Below are 22,244 nucleotides of genomic sequence, written 5' to 3' on the forward strand. Positions count from 1 at the left end.
GCGCTAACGTCTTAATAAAAATATTCATCTTTTTATACACCTAATACGACCTTATAAATTTAAATATTTATTGTAAATAAATATATATGTTATATATATATATATATATATATATATATATATATATATATATATATATATATATATATATATATATATATATATATATATATATATATATATATAGTTATAAATAAGAACTGTTTTTTTTTTCTTTTAGCTTGTTAAAATTTTACAAAACTAGCAGTATGATTTTATAATGACTAGCAGTAAAAGGTATGGATTTTTTATTTCTTCACAATTTCTTTTATTGTTTTTAATTTTGCATTTATTATGCTGAATATACACTTAAGTTATTGCTATAATAAATATAAAACAATCCTATTAATGTTTATGTTTTTAAAAATGCACAGGGTACATAAATTGTCTGTTCCATTATGAAAAAATGTTTTTTTGTTACAAAAAGTAAATCTAATGAAAAATGGAGTTTTGTTATGAAAAGTAATAACAACCTTTTCTTTCTAAGGTCACAATGCTACTACCTATGTTGTATCTTAGGTTTTCTATATCTTTCTAAAAAAATTTCAAGTTATTTAGATCCTTCTTGAACAAATAGAAAATTTAAATTGTAGTTCCCTTCTTGGGATGTGTCCAATAATTTTTTTGTCCTAATTTTTGATAGTATAAATTTTTAGTTATTTTGAGATTTATAATAATTTTAGTTAACTTAACACAATTTTATGTTGAGAATAGGGCTGTATTTTTCTGAGAGTTTCTTAACTCCAAAAATAGATTCATTTATTGCTGTTTTTTTGTTAAGTAAAAAAAGCTTAATAAAAAACAGCAACAATTGAATCTATCTTTAATGTTACTTAATAAGATTTTATCTATCATTTGGTATAAACTTAATATAATACAAAATTTAATTAACCAATCAATAGTGCTGCAGTTAACTAATTTTTGAAAAGTAATGATCTCCCATTGTAATGTCTAGATTACAATAGAAGATCATAACTTATCAAAATTAATTAACTGGAGTGAAACTAAAGGGAGATTAAAATTATAACCTTAGCAAGTGTTATAATATCACAATCATAACAGTATGTTACAAATTCTAACATATCTCATGCTGTTGAAAAAAGGTTAAACAAACAGGGGATTGGCATCCATATTTTGGAATCTGCTGAAAACTAAGCCATTGAGGTACTGGTCTAAGGTATTCTAAAAAATTGACAAGTACCTCAATGCGAGCTACAATTTTCTAATGATGTAAGGATATTAGGACAGTTTCAACATTTATATATTATATCTTTTTTTTTTTTTTAGATGAGCTGGTTTGAAAATCTTAAGTTTGAGCATTTGATAGCTGGTCTATCAGGAGGGGTAGTCTCAACACTTGTTTTACATCCATTTGACTTAATTAAAGTCAGATTTCAAGGTACTTAATTTGTTATTTCTGGACAGTTAGAGAAAAACTTCTTTGAATCCCAGTAGTACATAAATTCAAATATCATTGTATCTCATCCTACTTTTATGCCTCATCCTACTTTTAGTACAATTAGCCTTAAAAAAGTTAAGAAGGCTAATTTTTGTTGTTTTTTTTAATATAATTTTTGTTGGATCCAGTCAATGAAAAATTAAAACAATAGAAGTTTCACACTAATCACATACTTTTTAATTGGCATTTAGGTCAAAATGTATCGTTGAAAAATTATTGTATTTACAGTCCCTGCTGGAGCTCTGAAGTAAATTAGTTTATAGATACAAAAAGAGGGGTAGTTGCATTTTAAATCAATTTAAAAAATACTTTTTGGTACTTAACTTATTTTTAATCTAAATATTTTCTTCAAAGTAAAACTAGCTGTTAATAAATGTAATCCAAAAGATAACATTTACACTGTTATGGCATTCGTGATGCACTAATTGCATAGAAAAAAGATTCTGCCAACTGTTAGTTCATGATATTTAGTGCCAAAAATGTCTAATTTTAAAAATATAAACAGGATCTACTAAAATGTACACTAATACCAAGGTCCAATAGATTTTAGTAGTGTTTTTTTTTTTTTTTTTTTTTCATATCATTTATCATTTTCTTATTTATATATTTATTATTTTAATAGATGATATCTAATATTTACCTGATATTGTTAGAACTCTCTATTTGTTTCCAATGTTTCATTAAAATTAGATAAAAACAGTAAAATTTCAAGCAAATATTGTTTACAAAATAAAGTAAAAGAACTGCCAAAGAGTTTACAATAAATGGTAAGGTAGACATGAGGTGCGAATTACTATTGTCAATTATTATTAGTGATATCTGCATTGTTTTCAAAATTTGATATAAATAACAGCCAGAACTTTTAATATTGTTTAGCTACCTTTAAATATTGTCCAAATAAGCCCATATTTGAACTAAATTATTTCTATATATATTGGAATATACAAGTCATGTAGTTCAGAAAATAAAATTTTGAAAATTCAAAAATTAGGAGCACCCTTAGCAATATTATCTTTGCACCTGTGCATATTTTGATCTATATTATCTTGAATGAACTCAAATTTTTAGTTTTTTATCTAGCAGTCTAATTTTTTAACACTTAAAATGATTTTTAATTTTTTTAATTAGTTGTTGTGTTTTCTTCTTTTTTAAGTCAATGATGGTTCTGTGATAAAAAGTAGAGAAACATACTCAGGTGTATTGAATGCTTTTTCCAAAATTCTAAAGAAAAATGGTTTTCAAGGTTTATACCAGGTTGGTTGGATATTTTATATTTAATAGAGAAATATATTTATTTTAAATGTTTTTTAATCATTATTGTTGAAAGGATAATTCCAATGAAAGGTAGTTGGTTCATAACCGTTATCTATAGACAATTTTAAAAATTATTCTTTTATATTCTTTAATCTGTCTACTACTTTATGTAGAAAAACTTCTTTAGGACAAAAAACTAAGTAGTAATCTTATTTCTGTAATATTCCCTCTCATTTTTACAATATACAAAGTGCCTCTACTATGGTTAGTGCTTTTGTTTTTTTACACAGGTGCTAACCCTTACTTGGACAATTTTTCAGCAGAAAATTTGTCCAAGTAATGGTTTCTGTAGGGTACAACTACCCTACTATGAATATCTCCTGCTTACAGCTTTATAATATCCTTATCTAGTGTTGCTTTTTGTGTGTGTTTGTGTTTTGCATTGTTAGTTGCTAAGAATGTCTATGCAAATTGTCTCTTTTAGGGTGTTTCAGCTAATGTAGCAGGTGCTGGTTCATCATGGGGTTTATATTTCTTTACATTTAACTATTTCAAATCCACTTTCAGAGATTTTCAGAAAGTAGATAGCCTCTCTCCAGGTTATCATCTTACCTGTGGGTTTCTTGCAGGTGAGAAGTATTTATCGCATGTTGCGTTTGTTGTTTTCCTAAGGTCTACTTAAAATTTGGGTAAATGTGTTACTAACTAAATTTTTTTTTTAAATTAGTAAAATTATATATAATTATTTATTAATTAACCATTAATAAAAAATTGTTCAATAATGCTTTTACTATTTCTTCATATTTCAATTAAAAACAAAAAGTTTTTAAACCAGAGTCAACTTTTTTCTCTTAAAAAGCTTTGAATAAATTCTTTTTTTTTTCCAGAACTTTAAAATCCAATATTTATTTTAAATTATAATTTGAATTATAACTATAATTTAAACTACAATATTATTTCTTTACTATTTTCCTGTTGTGACTAGGATTTCAGCAATTAAGAGATTGTATACTGACAATTATACATTATATTATCTATAATTATATTATGTATAATTAATCAACTGACAATTGTAATTCTGGAATATGAACTTTGTAATTTAAACAGTTATTTGACATTCTTTGTTTTTTTTTTTTTTGCTTAGGTGCGTCCACATTGACTATAACAAATCCAATATGGGTAGTAAAGACAAGAATGTGTTTACAAGTATTACCAGAGACCTCTTCTGGAATGACAAAAGAATATTATACTGGAGTATTTGGTAAAAATTTTTTAAAGTGGGGAATTTTCCTTTTTATTAACTACTCTGATTATTTAATAAAATTTAAGTATTTTAATAACAAGTAAATTACAAGTTATTGGTTTAGACCTGTTATATTTTGTAAGAATTTCAGGCATTTGTTTTTCAGATGGTTTAAAGAAATTATACATTTATGAAGGGATTCGTGGTTATTATCGAGTGAGTTGTTTCTTTTGGTCTGATATATAAATTCATTCTAAAAAGTGATTTTTATAAAGTTAAATTCAAATTGAATATGCTTTAAAGAATCCTCTTATTAGTTGTTTTTTAAAATGCACAAATTATTTAGGGATTTGTTCCTGGTTTGTTCGGGGTCTCTCATGGAGCTTTGCAGTTTATGGCATATGAAGAACTTAAAAAGTTGAGAAGTGAATTCATGAAAAAACCAGTAAATTCCAAGCTGGTATGTTCTTCTTTTACAAGTTTACGAAGTTGCAAATTTTTTAAATAATTTCTAATTGTCCTACTGATTCCAAATTTTACATGTTCATTTTTAATTACAAAAAATACAAAAATGAGGAAAAAAAAGTTTTCAAAAATCTAATTTTTCTTTGTTTTATTTTTTATTTTTTAATTTTATACAGAATTCATTTGAATATATAGTAATGGCAGCATCTTCAAAGTTTATTGCTGTTATTGTGACATATCCATATCAGGTTCTTCGCTCTAGGATGCAGGTAATGTTTTTACTGTTCCAAGATATTTTTATTGCAAAATAAAAAACATTTCATTAAGACATAGCTAAATACGATAATACTGTCAAATTTATGGTTCATCACAAACAAAAGTATTCAAAATTATGTTGTAAAAGTGTTTGAGATAAGAACAAGCAAATTTTGAGAAGTTTTAAAACTGTTCAGTTGTTATCATAAAAATAAATGAGAAAAATATGTATTCATAGAACCTTAAGTTAAAAAAAGAAAAAAGTTAAATATATTTTTAGTTTGATTTATTCTGAAAAAGATTTTGTGTCCACTTTTAAACTTGTGTTTATTGTGGACCAAGTTTGGCTATTTTGTTTACAATGATAAACACATGCAAAATTTTTTTTATATATATTTTTATTTTTTTTTTTTTACATGTATATATTTTTTTTTATATGTATATATTTTTTTATGTATATTATACTCTTTCTTGTAGGATACAATGATGCAAGACAAATATAATGGTGTTACAGATATTTTGTTAAAAATTTACAGGTGAGGTGAATTAGTGAATTCCAATCAGTATGATAATTATTATTAGTTATGATAATATATGACAATTAATTTGCTAATTATGTTTATTATAATATAATATGTTTGTTAATGAAGAAAATGTCAGTTAATGTGTTTGTATTATTTAATCAAGTTAGATGATCTTTTTAAACTTCTTTTTTTTAACTATTGTCATACAATAATAGTGAAAATTATCTAATTTAGAAATGAAGGAGTTAGTGGATTTTACAAAGGTGTTATTCCTTCTGTAATTCGGTAAGTTTGAGATTATTTTATCCCAATTTGTAATTTATCAAAAAAAGCAATATTAATAATACTCGCAAATTTTTGTTTGTTTGTATCTATGTATGAATTATTATCTATTCATTTATATTTATATATAATTATCTTAACATGTTTATTTATCTTAACATAATTACATATGTAGCCCTATAATTATCTTAAAATATTTATGCATATTATCTTAACATTCTTTACTAGAGTTACACCAGCTTGCTGCATTACATTCTTGGTGTATGAAAATATTTCCCATTATCTATTACCTAATCTCCGTCATTCTTGATGATCTTCAAAATATGTATGCTTGCAATGTATATCAACAAAGATTGGATCAGGAAAGAATGGAATAAGATATTTCTTGTAATTGTTGTATCATTCCACTTGTCAAGTTTATAACAGGAAAACTTCCATTAACCAACTAATAGCTGTGTAGATAAAATTCATCAAACTACAAAATATTTTTATAGAACTTTATGAAGATTTTCCATTTTTTCTGTTGGTTAGTTTTTTAATTTTAAAGTATTGTGTTTTTATAAATTTTTATTAAAAGCCAAAATATATATAAATATAAATATTGCATTAAGTTGTTCTGTATCTAAAATTAATATAAAATCTTAAAACAATATTTTTTTTGTTCTTGTTCACTACATTTTGGTACATAGTATTATACAGTAGAATCTATATCATAATCTGCATTATACAAATATAATGAACACTAAGTGGAAATAAAACTATAAATTTAAAAGATAAATTTTCATATAAAAAGTTATGAAGAGAAAAATGACAGAAACACTGCTTCCTAGAATCAAGGTGTTTATTTTATTAGAAGTTTGATATGTTGAGATTGAACTATTTTTATCTCTCTGTATTTCTTCTAAAATAAAGGAAGTTAATTGCTTAATAATTTTTGACACTTTCAAATATTCCCAAAGTTTGTTTAACAATAAGTATAAATAGAAGCAGTATTAAAAAACAGATTTAACGAATACAAAAAGTTTGCATCCTTGAGATTCTTTGCATAAATCATGTTCACACCTTCAAAGATGTCATCATTGTTTAACACTAATCTACTTAAAGGCAGATATGCAGTAAGTTATGCTATAGTTTTTCTTATATTTTTTATTTTTTAATATTTTTGTTTTTTGTGTCTGAACTGTTTTTATTCTTATAATTGCAATATAACAATGACCTTAAATGTAACTGTATTAGTGCAAGTATTGGCCCATTTCTCTACCAATAGAGGGAAATAGTTTTCAAAATCCTCATTATACATACAGATTACAACATACATTACATTACAACAGATTCATGTTTATTACATAAAATGATCTATACAGAATCTTCTGTGTAAATATAGCCTTTATTGTTGATTGATGTGATCCCAAGCAGCATACACCAATAGAGAGTTCCATGATAGCTATTCATTTCCTAATAGAGTATCTATCATCTTTATTATTTCTCTATGAATAAAGCATTTGAATTCCATAACTGCAATTTATTGTCATTATTTTGTATCCCTCAACTTCACTTCCAGAAAGAATTTAACAAGGCCTTTGAACACTTTAGTAGCTTGTGACTCATTTTGAAACGAAATTCAGCCAAATTATGGCTGTTCTTCCTCTCTTCTATAATTATTATATCACAGTAAAGTTGATTCTTTTGAACTTCATTGCTGATCTCATTTTATGAAAATTTTACCAACTTAATGCCTAACCCAAATAAAATACCGACGAATGGGGTGAACTTATAACAAAAACTTTATATACTTTAAAAACTTTAAAGTTTTGCTTTAGTTTTATTAAGAATTTTTTTTTTAATCTATATTTAAATATTCTTAAATATCTTATAAATTTTTTTTTTTTTAAATTAATTTTTTGAATAGAAGGTTCTTAAAATTGACCTTATAAAATAATTTAAATTAATATGTATTTATTCCTTGATTTTTGATGTTAAGGTCCCAAAATGGCATCGTTTTTACTTGTCAACTGCAAATCAATCAAAGGATACACTTACACTTATGAGTGTGGAGGAAAATGGAATATGCAGGATCACATTGAACAGTCTCAAGAAGAGGTAAAGTGTTTTGATGAGTTCTTGATGATTCTGATGTTGATTTGTTGTGCATGTTCAGAGTTAACATCTTAATATTAATGGTTAAAGTTGTTTATTATTGGGTGTGTAGAAATGCACTTTCTTTATCAATGTTAGAAGAGCTTATAGAACGTTTTAAATCAGCAGTAGACAATAAGTGTGTGCAAGCCATAATCCTTGGTCATAACGGATCATGCTTTTCAGCTGGCCATGATCTAAAGGAGTTGGTATACCTTATTAGTATTTTACTGAGTGACCAATATTTGTAATATGTGTTTTATGTTCTGTTTTTTGATTTTTATATTTAAGTTCTTAATCAATTTTAGTTCTAGTCAAATTTGAAATCTCACAACTTTATTCTCAAATTTTATTTAGACAAGTGAGACCACGAAATCATACCATACTCAAGTATTTAAAAGATGCACTGAATTAATGAATATTATTCAGGTGAGTAACATTAATATCAATTTGCAGGTACTAGATGAAAGTATTGTTTTGAGTTTTCATGAGGCATTAATTTATTTTAAAAGAAGTTTTTTAACAGAATTCATTACACAAAAAAGAGTTCTTTAAATAAAGCTTAGTTAAAATAAAAGTAAAAAATGGCTTTTTTTCTTTTTCAACCGTCAGATAAAGTAAAAGGTATGGGTATTTTGCTATTTTTTAAAATCTTTAACGCATCACCTTTCCATTATCTTCTATTACCAAGTCTTAATGTAATGTAGAGCTTTTTTTTTTTTTTTTTAAAAAAAAATTTAATCATGGAACATTAAAACAAATGATTTCTACTAAATATTTTTTTGTTTTTCAAATTAACGAAACACGTTCTTTGTGCATTTTTTTTACATAGTTATTAGTGATATTTTATAGAGTAAAATGGGGTCAAATGAAATAGTTAAGAATTTTAATTAATTTTTTTTTAAGGGAAAAAGGTTTGTAATTTTTTTTTTTTTTTAAAGTTGTAGAGAAATTTGAGCTGTATTTAAATATATACAAATCAAGTAAAAAAAGTTTTTAGTTTTTTAAGAAACTTTATTTAATTGAAAAAAAAAAGTTATTTCATTCTACCCCCACATTCGGGGAGAATGAAATACGCAAATCTATATGTAATTAAAACAACACTTAATTAAAAAAAAACAAAAAGCAACCAATAATAACAATTAAAAAAACAACCCATATTAACAATTAAAAAAACAACCTAATAAAAAAAACTTTATTCTTGTGATGATGTTGAGTTGTAGAAGAGGTACTAGAGGCTGAGCTGAGTTGTCACTTTTGCGGCACTTTTTGGTGCAATAAAACTCAGCGCCTTTAACATATCGCTTTGGTATGCATTTTTGACAAAGCCAAACCTTGCATTTAGAATTTTCACACTGGTACCATTCTATATTTTGACTTGTTGAAGCTTCCTAAAACTTTACGGCACTTTTTACACTTGACTTGGTTTGTAGCTATTAATGTTGTTGGAGTCGCTGTTGTTGCTTGGTTTATTTGCTGCTCGTCATTAAAGCTAAGCTTGCGTTGTTTTTTAGCTTGCTTTGCTGCTTTTTTGCTCTCAGCATCTTTCAATCTCTCGAGTATTTCAGGTTTATTGAGACACTCCTCTTCGAACCTTGGTGCGTCTACATTTTTTCGTTTTTTTGTGTCAACAAGTTGAATGCGAAACTTTTGTCTGGGCCACTTAAGCACCAATCTTTGTAGAGACATTTTTTAGATTTTTTGGAGCAGGACGATTACCAGCATCATTGATGCAATTTCCAACTGTATAGTGGATTTTTTTTTAACTATTGCTTATGGCTCTAATGCTCAACTTATGACTCCACCAGTTTATGAAAAACTTATACCAATCTCTCCCTGATGTACCATTAGGAAACAAATGAGATTGACCTTGGTGTTGCAAATAGTCGGTAACTAGTGTGATGATGTCATTATAAGTTCTTCCAAAGCCCCAATTGGATAATTTGATGAGCGTATCTACCAAATTGATTCAAGTTGATGCGACAATCTCGTGTTTGAACCACTCCCAATTGTTTCAACTATGCCGTGGACACGCCTGTAAAGAGTTGCTACTGGTATGTTGAATGATTTAGCAGTTTTGTTAAATGAAAATTCACTGCTTTGTACTTTGGCCAGAGCAAGCGCAACTTGCTCTTCGGTGTATGGTTTTTCTTTTTTCTTTGAGAGCAACTTGTTTTGAGGCATATTTTATATTAGAATAGATTTAATAATAATCGATTTAAAATTTATCCACAAAATTTACAGAGATTGATTGGTCACTTGAGATTTAATTAATAAAAGCCGCATTTAACAAGTGAGCAATTCGCGTATTTCATTCAACCCCATATGTATCCGTTTTCGTTTTTAACTCATAACTTTTTTCCCTGAATAGCAAATATAATTTTGAAAAAAGATTCTTGACCAGCTTAAAAAGTTTTACCAGAATACTTATTAAGTTCGATGATATCAAATTTAGTTTCCGAGAGTTTTATGTCCATTTTTTAAAAAAAGAAAAAAAGTATCATATCGCTTTCGAAGACTTAACAAATTATAAAAAAAACTTTTCTTTAAAAGTTAAAGTTTAATATCATCTTATTCAGAAAAAAACTCTCTACAACAAAATCAAAAAATATTTGCAAAAAGTTTATTCAATAATTAATTAAGAGCAAAAGAATAAGCGTAGTCATAACTATTTCATTCTACCCTCTATTTCATTCTACCCTGTTTTACTATAGTTTTATTGTTATATTATAATTTGTGTTTAAGGATGTTCCTATACCCGTTATTGCAGAAGTACACGGTAAGCTATTTTCCGTTCTTCAAAAAAGCAATTTTCTCGGCAGAAAAAAAAAACTCCTATTTTGACGATCTAGGACTTTGATTTTATTTTTAATCTAGGCGTTTAGTTTATAAATTAAGTTCGTTTTTTTTCTTGGGTGTTGATACAAATTACAGCCGTGTGATATTTATATCAATACTTTTTATCCTCTAACATTTGTTTAGGTGTTGCTGCAGCCGCTGGTTGTCAATTGGTTGCTACATGTGATGTTGCTATTGCTTCTTATAATTCCTCATTTGCAGTTCCAGGGTAATCTAATCTATTTTAATTGACTAATAATGGTATTTATAAATAAAAATGAAAAAAAGAAATTTAATGTAAATCTATGTTTAGAAAAAAAATCTTTACTTTTAAATGTGTTCTCTCTCAAATAACAAATGCTTCTTATATCGGTGCATGTGTTATATTGTGATTTTTGAGTGGATTTACTTTAGCGTTGTATTTACATTTACAGCGTTTTGATTGGTTTGTTTTGCTCAACACCAGGAGTAGCACTTGCTCGATCGATAAACAGAAAGCAGGCACTTAAAATGCTTCTAACCGGTGACCCAATAACAGCACAAGGTCAGAATTTCCTTTGTTTGTTAATCTTTTGATACCATTCAATGTGTAAACAAATAAATCATAAAAATGTTTTACTTTTTTTTTCATATCTATGAGAAATTGCGCAAACCGCCAAGGCCACCACACAGTGGTCAGAATACACAAAAAATGCGCTGAAAATCCAAGAAACTGAGATTTTTTTTAGTAAACTGATACAAGTTTGTTCGTTCGTTATGATTTGAAAAGCCAATAAAAACTTTTTTTTAAAAAACTTTTTAGTAACTTTTTTGTTACTAAAAATAGAGATTTGAAATTTTGCACAAATGTAAAGTAGTATATGACGCTTCTTGAGAAATACTTTTTATAAGAAATTTTTGTAATACAATATTAAAAATAAATAAATAAAAATCAAAAACTTCAAAATTGGCAGTTTGTTAATTTACACTTTAACACAATGCGTTACAAATGTATGAAAATACCTTAAAATTATTAAAAACGACAAAAAATACATAAAGTGCTTACTTACTAATTATAGAAATATTTAAAACAGTTTCTTAATAACAATTTTTAAATAGTTGCTTTTATGAAATAATGTATAGGTATATTAAGGTGGTACCAGGGTAAAGGTAACTTTTTAACAAGAAATTGAAAACTATTAATAGACTTTAGCTCTTTTCTATTAATGAACAAAAAAAATATATAAAACAGTAGTCCAAAAAAAATTTTTAGTGATGACGTCATAATTATGCGCATAATTAGTGTTATGTTACCCCCAAAACTGCTTATTCTTTCATCTAATATAACTAACTCAAAAAGAGTCAAAACTGCTTGAAAATTTGAACATGAATTCTTTAATGTATTAAGAATGTTGTCTATGAAACAGAATTTTTTAAAACATTTTTAATTTTACCAGGTTGACATTCGAACTTTAAGATATAAAATTAAGGGTAGTTTGGGACCAAAGCATGATAAAAATGAGTTTTAAATAAAAAATAACAAAAATTTGCTTCACAGACAACATTTTTAATATGTTCATCTTTAAACCTGAAAAATTTCAGCCTATTATCTATTTTCTATGAAAAGTTATTTTTTCTGAAAAATTGAGATTTAGCGAGAAAAAAAGCGTTTCTAAGGTCGTTGTTATGAAGCAAGAACCAAACTGCTCTTTAAAAAAAGGCCAAATTTGATTAAAATTAAGAAGATTTTTTACTTTTTGCAAAACGCATATTGAAATAGGTAGATTTAAGAATTCAAAACATTAATTTTGGTATTTTTCAAAATTTTATCAAAAATAGCCGTTTTTTACCCTGGTACCACCTTAAAGGTACTATATCATAACTACATAGGGACTTTCAGTTCCTGAAACCAGTTCGTTGACTTTCAAAAGCTGCAGAGTATCTTCATCAAGTTCTTGCACATTTCACGCAAAGAATTTATTTGGCTCTTTACTTCATCTACAATGGCTTTAGTTTTCTTGGAAGTCTCTTTGCAGAATTCTATGCATATGGGTCGACAAAAACGAACATATGAAGGTGCCGGATTTTGCCAAACAACTGCGCCAGTTACTTTATCAATTATTTTGATAGGCACCAAAGAACTAGTAAACAAATTTGCATCAGAAATAAGTTCAGATTCCTTTGGAAGTTTCTACTTGTATTGGCTTTGGCCAGAGGAACCATCACAGCCCCATTTACTATATGAAAGTAAATGCTTGAATTCAATACTGTACACGGAATCTATGGTCAAAATTCTAGCTACAGTGTGATCCAATAAATCTTGCAGTTCCAGAATTTTCGGATGTGTGTTCGTAATTTCTATTGCAGAAGATGGTGGATAGCAGGTCTGTTTAATTTCTTGAATTTTACAATATGGTGGAAATATGGAACAGTTTCGTTCATTTGTCACCTTCCTCATGTACAAATATTGTGCTTTTGTTAAATCTAAATCAATAAACACGCTGAGTGCTTCTTCATCAGTTAGCATATTCTTCTGGCTTGCGTTTTCCATAAAACTAGATATTAATTTTTTTTTGTCTTTATCAGCAATCCTTAATGATTCCACAAGTTTTGCTTCTGCTTCTTCTCCTATTGAATGCAACGCCTGAAGATATGTATTAAAGATATGCTCGAATCCATATTCCTTAAGTAACATGGAATTTTTTCTTTTTTTGCTGGATTCTGACGAATCTCCATAAGACACGCACGGCCTTCCGCGTTTTTCAAAAGAAGTAGATGGCGTGGAGTCGGTTATTGCCTCTTCTGAGTTAGGTAAAGATACACAATATCCAACCAATCACTGTTCTTAGATAAAAAAAGCTTCCTTTTTCCGTGACGCCAGTATCCATCGTTTATTAAAAGACGGAATAATGTGACTTTAAATATCACCAATGATGAAACACAAGTTGTCCTCAGAAAGTTGATAATTTTCTTTTAAAATTGTTGACAGTGCCTCAACTGTCTTTCCTCCATCAATATAGGAAAGCAATAATTTACATTTCAAACACTTAAAAGTTGTCATTTTAACAAGTCACAAAAGTAACTTAAGTAATATCCAATACTCAAACGAATCGATTTAATTTCCACTGTGAATTTGTTATACTGATACAAATGTTTCAACTCTTTATATATTGGCAGTGTACATTCACCACAAAAGGAGTGCAAAAATAAAAGAATGCCATGGTATCAATAAAAAATTGATAATAAATTAAAAAACATATACCAAGCTATTGTTATAAATGAACAAAATTTGAAACCACGATAAAAAGCGGTTTTCTGTTTTATTACTTTTATCACTCTTTTCTCGATAATTTCGGAAACCGCACGTTTCTGCAACTCATTCTTATACATGTTTTTAATAAACACCTAGGCTACAATACTACATTAAATGTAAAGCGTGGGGAAGCGTGGGTAACTACCAAAAGTCTCAGTGAACTTGAAGAATATTATTTTTTTTAATTTATTTTATTGTTTAAATAATTACTCCTAAACTGAACCATATAAGTAAAAATGTATAATTTTCTTAAAATCTCCATAACATGAGCTTTTAAAAAATGTATAATACTTTACACTTATTGCTAGAAAGTTTTATAGAAAATTAACTTTTAAAGTGATGAAGCGAACAGGTTTGAAATGAACATCCGCAAAAGTAATAAACAATAGGGCTTCAAATCTTTTATTTTTACATAAAATTATGTGAAATTCCTGCATTATAGTAATGATTGACCATTAAACTATTAAATAAAATTGAAATATAATGACAGTAGCGACATTAGTAAAAAACATTTATGATATGCTGTTGCTCTACAATTTTCCACTGTGCGGGGGTGCGATGTAGTCCGAGGCAGATAGAGAGAATTTCACTCACTCTCCGATATATTTTGTGATTTACGCATTATCGTACGATATTTTCGCGTAATTTCACAATAAATCGTTTTTAAAGTGTAAACTCGTCATATTGTGGTATTTCCGATGTATTTATCTATAATTACGAAGTTTTCGCAAAATTACAGCAAAATTTTGCAAGCCACTACAAACCATCGGAAAATATCGGAAAATAAAAAGATTAAATCACATAGGAGTCACCTTTATAAACTATTTCTCACATCGGAATTTACGCAATTTTCGATGGCGGGATGCTCTAGCCGTTTTTGCCGTTAATGAAACCTTTAAAGTTCATTAATTACATGCATTTTAATCAAAATCAGTTTCAAGTTATGATGAGAAATCTTGACATTTTGAAATATATTAGTTTTTTGTGAAGACGATGCTTTGATTAGCATGTGTTTGGCAGCACTGATAATTGGATTTTTAAATTTCTGTGGTGCCCATCGGAAAATAAATTTTGAAATATCTTTTAATTTTACATGGTAAGTCAGTTTTTATTTTCAGTTTTATAGTTTTTTAAATTACTTGATTGCTTATATTTTGCGTATTTTTCTGTCATTTTGTAAGCACTGATATCAGTACTGAAGCTAGACATTTTCGTGCCATTTTTTAATAACGATTTTTGGTTTTTGTTTTTAAAAAAAAAATAGGTTTTTGGAGTTTCGGCGTATTTTCCACAATTTCTGACCATTGTGCCTCACCTAAACTGCTTATAAATAGCGCACAAGAACATGCAGAAATCAAAATCAAAACCACTTTATTTACTAATTTTGTACTTTTTTAAAATCACGAGTTTTTACACTATATGAAAACTCCTTTTTGAAAAAAAATGTGTTGCGATTGAATTTTCAATTCCTAAATAACGATTTTTCCCATTAGAAGCGCTTTCTTACGGTCTTGTAAGCGAAATAGTTCCAGAGGAGAATCTAACGCAGTCGGTAAGTATTTTTCAGTTTAAAAAGCGCAACAGACCTGCTTGATTTTTCTTAATGAAAGTATGTAATACAACTAAAAAAAGCTGTTTCAGTTTGGTTTCAGAGTGAGCATCTTGCCCTTCGCATAACACGGCACAGCCGTGACGTTATCGGTCTTGGTAAAAAAACATTTTATCAACAAATTAAAGAGCATCGAGATGACGCTTATTGGTAAGTTTTCTTTTCTTTAATTCTAGACGATAATTCGTCTGACTTTTTTTTCCCGTGAACTTTGGGAAGTCAGACGATAAAACTTTGGTTATTTAAAAAAATGAATAATGGCGAAATATAATTACGTTTCGCAGGTTTAAGGACGGGGGTAAGAAACGTTTTAAAAATCAACTATTTTCAACCAATTATCAACCATTTTGCCAAATATAAATATACGTCGAATATATTTTGTAAACCCATATTTTGTACTTTCAAATTAATGTTTTTCACAGCCTGTTGGTGGGCAAACAAAGCAATCTATGCCATTGCTGAGAGCTATTAAAGCTTCTTTTTGGTAATCCTTTAAAGACTTAATAAAAAATAAATCACAAACTATTTTAAAAGCATACTCTAAATTATCCTTTTCGTTTGTCATATTGCTTATGAATAGCACTGACAATTTAATTAACTAAATTTTGGCGTAACCTTTAATTAACTACCCGAAACTTTACGATATTTCATTAAGATCAAAGAAAAGCCGCAGGAACATATTTGTTCCGGTAGATGAAAAATTGCATTAGCGCAAAAACCAAAGTTTTCTCGTCTGACTTCCCAAAGTTTACGGGAAAAAAAAGTCAGACGAATTATCGTCTACTTTAATTCTTGAAACGTTCGTCTAGTTATTCCGGTTTTGGTTTTTGTTGCTAATTTCATTATTCTACATGTGCCCAAAGTTAAGTTAAAATATAGTAATAATTTTTATGTTATTTCGTTATCAGTAATATTTAGTGTGTTGCTTAGATTTATGAAAAAACAATACGTAGCCCCATTAACCTAAAATAATAAATTTAAGAGTCATAGCTACGATGATCTGATAACTCTGTTGTGGAAAAAAAAAAAAAAAAAAAACAATTTCGTAATTTTTAAGCAATTTTTCAGTGATATGATTTGTTCAAAAAAAAAAGTTTCAATGTTTTTGATTGATTTGGCACGTGCAAGAAGTGGAAAAAAAAGTTTCAATGTTTTTGATTGATTTGGCACGTGCAAGAAGTATAAAATGAAAATTGCTATTGACCTGATTTTAAATTTCAAGATTATTTTATTTAAACTTTTTCAAGTGATAAATGATGGAGGTAACTAAAAAACGATATTTTATATAGTTTTATTTTTTACATTTTATATAGTTTAGCGGAGAAAGTGATGGTAGAAAATTTACAGCACGTGGATGCGCAAGAAGGAATATCTTCATTTTTTCAAAAACGCCCCCCTCAATGGGTGAAATAATTGGTACACATAAATTTTTGTAATTTACCATTGACATTTTTATGATTTAATCCTGATAATGCTAAACTAACTATAAATTTTAAAAAAGAAGTCACAAAATTTTATATATTTTCGTTTGACAAAAACATTTACCCTGACTCTTAAGTTTATGTTCTTTGTTGGTCGGCCCACCCAACGGTACTTTATCTAGCTCAAAAATTTTAAACTTATGACGAGGTTGTTAATAGTTCTTTTAGCACACGGTCGCTACAGACCATTATTCTAATAACTCTTTAAGTCGTTAAACCGAAGAAGTGCAATACAGATTCTTTACTTAAGTTTCCTTGAATAAAGAGCCTCTAGTCTGTAAAAAGTTTTAAAATCCAAGAGAAAAAACTTTTGTTTTTCTAAATGCAGGTATTCAGCTACTGCACTATGAAATATATATTTTTTAAAAAATCCTCTTGTCCAATTTTGCAGCGTACCGGACCTTTTGCCAAATTCTAAGTTTAGTTCAGAGACTTCAAGTCATAATCAACATATAGTAAATATGAAGTGTCCAGAAAGGGCGAGTGCGACTTTTTTGTGAAATTACTAAGACGCTTAAGCAGAGGGGGGGGGGGGGAGGCGTGTAATACTAAGTAGTTCGTGGAAATTTAGTAGCGATGGACCTATTCACCGATCAACAAAATGTTTTGTGTCCGAGCATTTTACCAGAACAATAGTTCTATCCTTATTGCACAGCATTTTTGTGCTAACTATGAGATCACATTTTTGACAGCACTGCATTTTTTTAATGCTAATTTACATCAGAAATAGTTTCAGTATCTCAGGCTTCGCGTCAACGTGTACTGAGAAAATTTCGCTCAAGATAGAAGTGTGCCATGAACATAACACGCATAATATCTAAAGAACATAATTTTTAGTAAATAATTTTTTAATAACCGTTGATTGGAGAATAAGTATAAAATTTTCTTCGAACTTCTTTCTTATCTTTATGCAGTTTTGACAACAAAGTGAACAAATATAGTTTTGATCTAAAAAGTTTACAAATAGAAATTGAAAAAATTGAAGTGTGAAATTCACCTGTAAAGTATTCTCCTCTGTAAACCAAGTTCCAATTTGATTTCAATGCATCCAAAAGCTGAGCCATTAGAGAGACATAATCGCTAAGTGGTTACAACCGCAGTAAAGGGGAGAAGCAAGACTTAAAAAAAAAAGAAATATGGTCATGGGAACAAACGGTTTGCCACAATAACGGCTATACCCATTGTTCTAAAAATAAATAACTGGATAGCGTATTCGGGAATTTTATTTAAGTTAGTATGGCCAACCAAGATGCAGGCTGATTTAGTCAATGGTCATGGAAAAAAGTTAAAATAAGTAACATGTTCTATAACTTGAGTATCAAAAAAAGTTTTTATATTTCAGCGCACATTCAACATGATTGCGCTATTCGTTGAGTAATTGAGCACTCTTGAATGAAGAAATTGAGAAGAATATTAAAACTTTAATTACTAAACTTGTAAAAAAAATTTTTTAAATTTCTCTCTTCTTTAAAGAAAAAATATTAAAGAAACGTAAAATAAGCTTTTCAACAAGTGTCAAATAAGTTAAAGATTTTGATGTCTAGTGTTCAAATGAACAATTTATTTAAAACACGTGGAAGAAAAAAACAATAATTGTATAAAATGAGCTAATATATTTATATATAACGGATATAAATTTTTTTACAAAGTTATTTTTGTTTTTGATTCCAAACTAATAACATTTCCCTGCAATTGTTATTCTATTTTTAACCCATTAAAGCTTACCGTAATCATTCGAGGACGCTTAGAACAAAAAGAAACTGCATGATAAACTTTAATAAAACTGCATGATAAACTTTAATAAAACTGCATGATAAACTTTAATAAACTCTAATCTTCTACATTCACTTTTTTTAATGATATTTTCAAAATCTGATTCAATACTTTTTAAAACAAAATCAACTGGCTTCTCTTCAGCAACAACTAACATGGCTCTAATAAAGTATCCCAATTATCCTGGGTTTCATTAGCTACTTTTGATAGAGCTCTCTTAATAGTCTAATTCGTTCTTTCATCTTGTCCATTTATTTGTGAATGATAAGCAGAGGTTATTAAATGCTTAATATTAAAGGTAGAAAATAAAAATTAATTTAAGTCATTTATAAACTCTCTACCTTGATCTGAAATAATCTTTTTTGGAGGACCAAATTGATAAAACAAAGTAGTAAGACATTTAGAAATAAAAGAAGCAGACTTTTCTGGTATTGAAAAAGCATCAACATACTTATCCAAAGGTCAGTAAAATATATTTGTTATATTGTGTTGTAAGTGGAAGGGGACCAATAAGGTCACACCTAAAATCTCCCATAATTCATTAACCTTGATAGGTTTCAGTTCTGGAGCATAAGTTTTAATTTTCTCCACCCTCTGACATTTGTCACATTCTTTTACCCATTTGGTAATATCACAAATCATACCTACGCAAAATTGTAAAAACTATAAGTATATAACTCTAGAAATTGTATTAACTTTACATTAAAACTAAAAATAACCATGTTAAAAGTTTTTTTTAATGTAAAAAAAAGTGATTATTTTCAGAGAATATTTAGTGAAAAACAAACTCAGATACACTTATAAAAAGCACTTTTTAGCTTAAATGCAGATACTGTCGTAAAAAAAGGGCTTTTTAGCTTAACTTTCGTGTTATTAAGACCAACATGGGCACAATGATTAGAGTTATGCACATCTCTGAAAGCAAGTTTCTTTTCTTCATCTGTTGAAAGAACTTGCAGCTTATGACAAGCGTTTACGTAGTACAAAATTCCATCTGAAAGAAAAGGATTAAATGGGTACAAGTCAAATGTGCCACATTTTAAATCAAACAGTACAGGTTATGGCTGAGTTTCAAAATAAAAATAGACTTTTTTAAACAGTCATAGCATATTTATATATTATATCTGCAATAACTTATCTCCAAGTAAAATCATTGTTAAAAGCCAATACATACTAAAAAATTGAAAATTTCTTGCATATTTTAGAAATAATTTACGCTGTTTCAAACTTAAAACTTCCATAATTGTCCCATCATAAAGATATTTTTTAGCATCAGCAACAGAATAGTCATGAAACACCATTTTCTACTTATTTTGAGGTTTAAAGTATGTTTGCGCATGCGCAGGACTGTTTTTCTACTTATTTAACGAGTTACCATATGAGATGGATGTGCAACGATTTTTTTTTTTTTTTTGCGAACCACGCTCGTTGCAAATCTTTTGTTTTAAACAATAGAAAATAAATTATATTAAAGTCTGTCGGATTCTTCGAAAGTTTTTGGATTCTTCGAAAGTTTTTTCTCGTCTAACCAGTCACATCAACTTCCTTTTAGTTATTAAAGGTAACAATAAATAGAACCAAGTTTTAAGCTTAATTTTATGTAGCTAGAAATTCTTAATATTTTAAGAAATAACGCTGGTGATGATATAGAAATTGAGATCATTTACTTTACTACTTTAGTACATAGAGTAACTAGAGATATGATAAATAATACAAAATATCAACTAGTTTTGTAGCTACCTAAAGTACAATGGTTTCATGTCCAGAGAACTACTCCATCTACTATATTGCTGTGGACATCCAGTTTATGAATATTATAGAATTTTCTATTCTTATGTTTAATAACAGAAATATATACAGTTAAGGATAAATAACTTATACATAAAATGAATGCAAATACAATAACGAAAAAAAATAATTTGTCACAGTTTTAAAGAATTTAGCAAACCCAATTTATGGCAAACCACAAGAATAAATAAGTATTTAATGTTAACATAACATGATTTGCTAGCTATACATAAACTAACTTTTATTTGACAAAAATATTGGGTTATTATGTGCTTTTTATGACAAATAAAATAATATATGAAGTATGAAAAATGAAAACATGAAAAATCTGGGCGCATTTTGCAAGATAAGTATAAATTTGAATAACTTTTTAAAATGTTTTGCTTTATCAAATGAATTATAAAAAAGCCTATCAGAAAATGTACCTACTAAAAAAATAATGCATATTGGAATATATTTATTATGGAGCTTACAAAGTGGTCGACGCAAAAAAATGGCGACATAACCCAAAAAAATACTTAAAAAATGCACAAAATTAAGGCTGGTAATTGAAGGACCAAGGAGTTGAATGAAACCAGATCTTGACCAAAAATTTTATTTAAGCTTTTTTTTATTTTGCTATACTTTTTTTAGTCATTTTAAAATTAGCTTTACAGGTCTATTTTATTATTGACGGGCTTTGTTTACGCGGAAAAAAATTCCCAAATTTTCAAATGTTCATCTGGAAAAAATGATAAAAATCTGTTAGTGCCGACAACTAATTTCCTTTACCTTGGTGTAATTTGTTAAGAACTTGTCAACGCGTGAAGTAACTACACTTTATCCTGAACAGTCTTATTAAACAAATGCTATAAAGGTTAATAGAAAACAGTCCGTCGAGACACTTTGACCAAACGCACAAATTTCACATTGACATTTTTTCTTTACGAAAAAGTTCCAAAATAACAACACGGTTGTTTGATGTTTACTAAAAATTAAATATTGTGGTTGCAATAGCGGAAAATGTAGATAATATGTTGCTTACGTTTCGCGCTCTAATGTGCTTTTTTAAAGACTATTTAATAGTTAATTGATATAAAAAATAAAACCATGATATACTTAGCGGGATGCCATCGTTTAACTTTCGAAAACACAATTGATTCTTTAATACTTTGGATCAAGATTTTTTTGTTTCTTTCGTTGATTCCGCAAATGAACTTTAAATAACGTAAGCAGTGTCAATTATAAATCACGTGCTGTTTGAATTTTAAAGTTTGAAAAAATGAATTTTCCTTTAGAAAATTTCTATTCAATTTTTTTCAAAGCAAAATATTGTTTAGTTAATTATTGTCTTTTGTTACTGTAAAAAACCTTTTTTTACAATTAGTTCATGCAAATAATAGTTCTGGTATTTGATTATATCTATTTTAGAATGATTGCTGCATTCTTCATTTAATGTATCATGCAAAATAGGCCTAAATTGAAAAATCGTAATCTTAACTATAAAATTAAAAATTTTTAAAGTAAATTTATCAAAAACATTATATCAACATTACATACATACATACATACATACATACATACATACATACATACATACATACATACATACATACATACATACATACATACATACATACATACATACATACATACATACATACATACATACATACATACATACATACATACATACATACATACATACATACATACATACATACATACATACATACATACATACATACATACATACATACATACATACATACATACATACATACATACATACATACATACATACATACAAAAAAATACATGTTATTT

General features: G+C 27.8%; 2 protein-coding genes across 4 annotated transcripts; both read left to right on the top strand.

Annotated features, from left to right (window-relative positions):
* The first annotated feature begins 205 nt into the window (after positions 1-205).
* Positions 206-6,636, top strand: LOC145189186 (solute carrier family 25 member 32-like). Of its 3 annotated transcripts, XR_016452482.1 has the most exons (12): positions 206-276; positions 1,327-1,438; positions 2,652-2,752; positions 3,237-3,381; positions 3,897-4,013; positions 4,162-4,211; positions 4,342-4,455; positions 4,637-4,729; positions 5,193-5,251; positions 5,474-5,524; positions 5,750-5,917; positions 6,506-6,636. XR_016452482.1 is itself a non-coding variant. In XM_090087363.1 (11 exons), the coding sequence occupies exons 2-11, from the start codon at positions 1,327-1,329 to the stop codon at positions 5,829-5,831; spliced, it is 924 nt and encodes a 307-aa protein (XP_089943489.1). In that variant the 5' UTR covers positions 206-276; the 3' UTR covers positions 5,832-6,022. The 3 variants fall into 3 exon arrangements, 1 of the variants encoding a protein (XP_089943489.1); XR_016452483.1 differs by lacking the exon at positions 6,506-6,636 and having other exon boundaries at positions 4,656-4,729; positions 5,750-6,120; XM_090087363.1 differs by lacking the exon at positions 6,506-6,636 and having other exon boundaries at positions 5,750-6,022.
* On the top strand, positions 6,478-18,012 carry LOC145189188 (enoyl-CoA hydratase domain-containing protein 3, mitochondrial-like). The gene is made up of 10 exons (XM_090087364.1): positions 6,478-6,636; positions 7,503-7,621; positions 7,731-7,866; positions 8,015-8,086; positions 10,403-10,436; positions 10,640-10,724; positions 10,930-11,039; positions 15,281-15,339; positions 15,440-15,546; positions 16,710-18,012. Exons 1-10 carry the CDS (start codon positions 6,574-6,576, stop codon positions 16,807-16,809), a joined length of 885 nt encoding a protein of 294 aa, XP_089943490.1. The 5' UTR covers positions 6,478-6,573; the 3' UTR covers positions 16,810-18,012.
* The last annotated feature ends 4,232 nt before the right edge of the window (positions 18,013-22,244 follow it).

This window comes from Hydra viridissima, unplaced genomic scaffold (assembly GCF_058129835.1).
Source record: "Hydra viridissima isolate aposymbiotic clone 2 unplaced genomic scaffold, HvirCarnegie_v1 scaffold_5, whole genome shotgun sequence".
NCBI lineage: Eukaryota > Metazoa > Cnidaria > Hydrozoa > Anthoathecata > Hydridae > Hydra > Hydra viridissima.

Coding starts and splice junctions, on each gene's coding strand:
- LOC145189186 (XM_090087363.1), top strand. CDS start 1,327: ATGAGCTGGTTTGAAAATCTTAAGTTTGAGCATTTGATAGCTGGTCTA. Junction 2,753..3,236: donor GTTTTCAAGGTTTATACCAG/GTTGGTTGGATA, acceptor TGTCTCTTTTAG/GGTGTTTCAGCTAATGTAGC. Junction 3,382..3,896: donor TACCTGTGGGTTTCTTGCAG/GTGAGAAGTATT, acceptor TTTTTTGCTTAG/GTGCGTCCACATTGACTATA.
- LOC145189188 (XM_090087364.1), top strand. CDS start 6,574: ATGTTCACACCTTCAAAGATGTCATCATTGTTTAACACTAATCTACTT. Junction 7,867..8,014: donor GCCATGATCTAAAGGAGTTG/GTATACCTTATT, acceptor AATTTTATTTAG/ACAAGTGAGACCACGAAATC. Junction 15,547..16,709: donor CATCGAGATGACGCTTATTG/GTAAGTTTTCTT, acceptor CATTTTATATAG/TTTAGCGGAGAAAGTGATGG.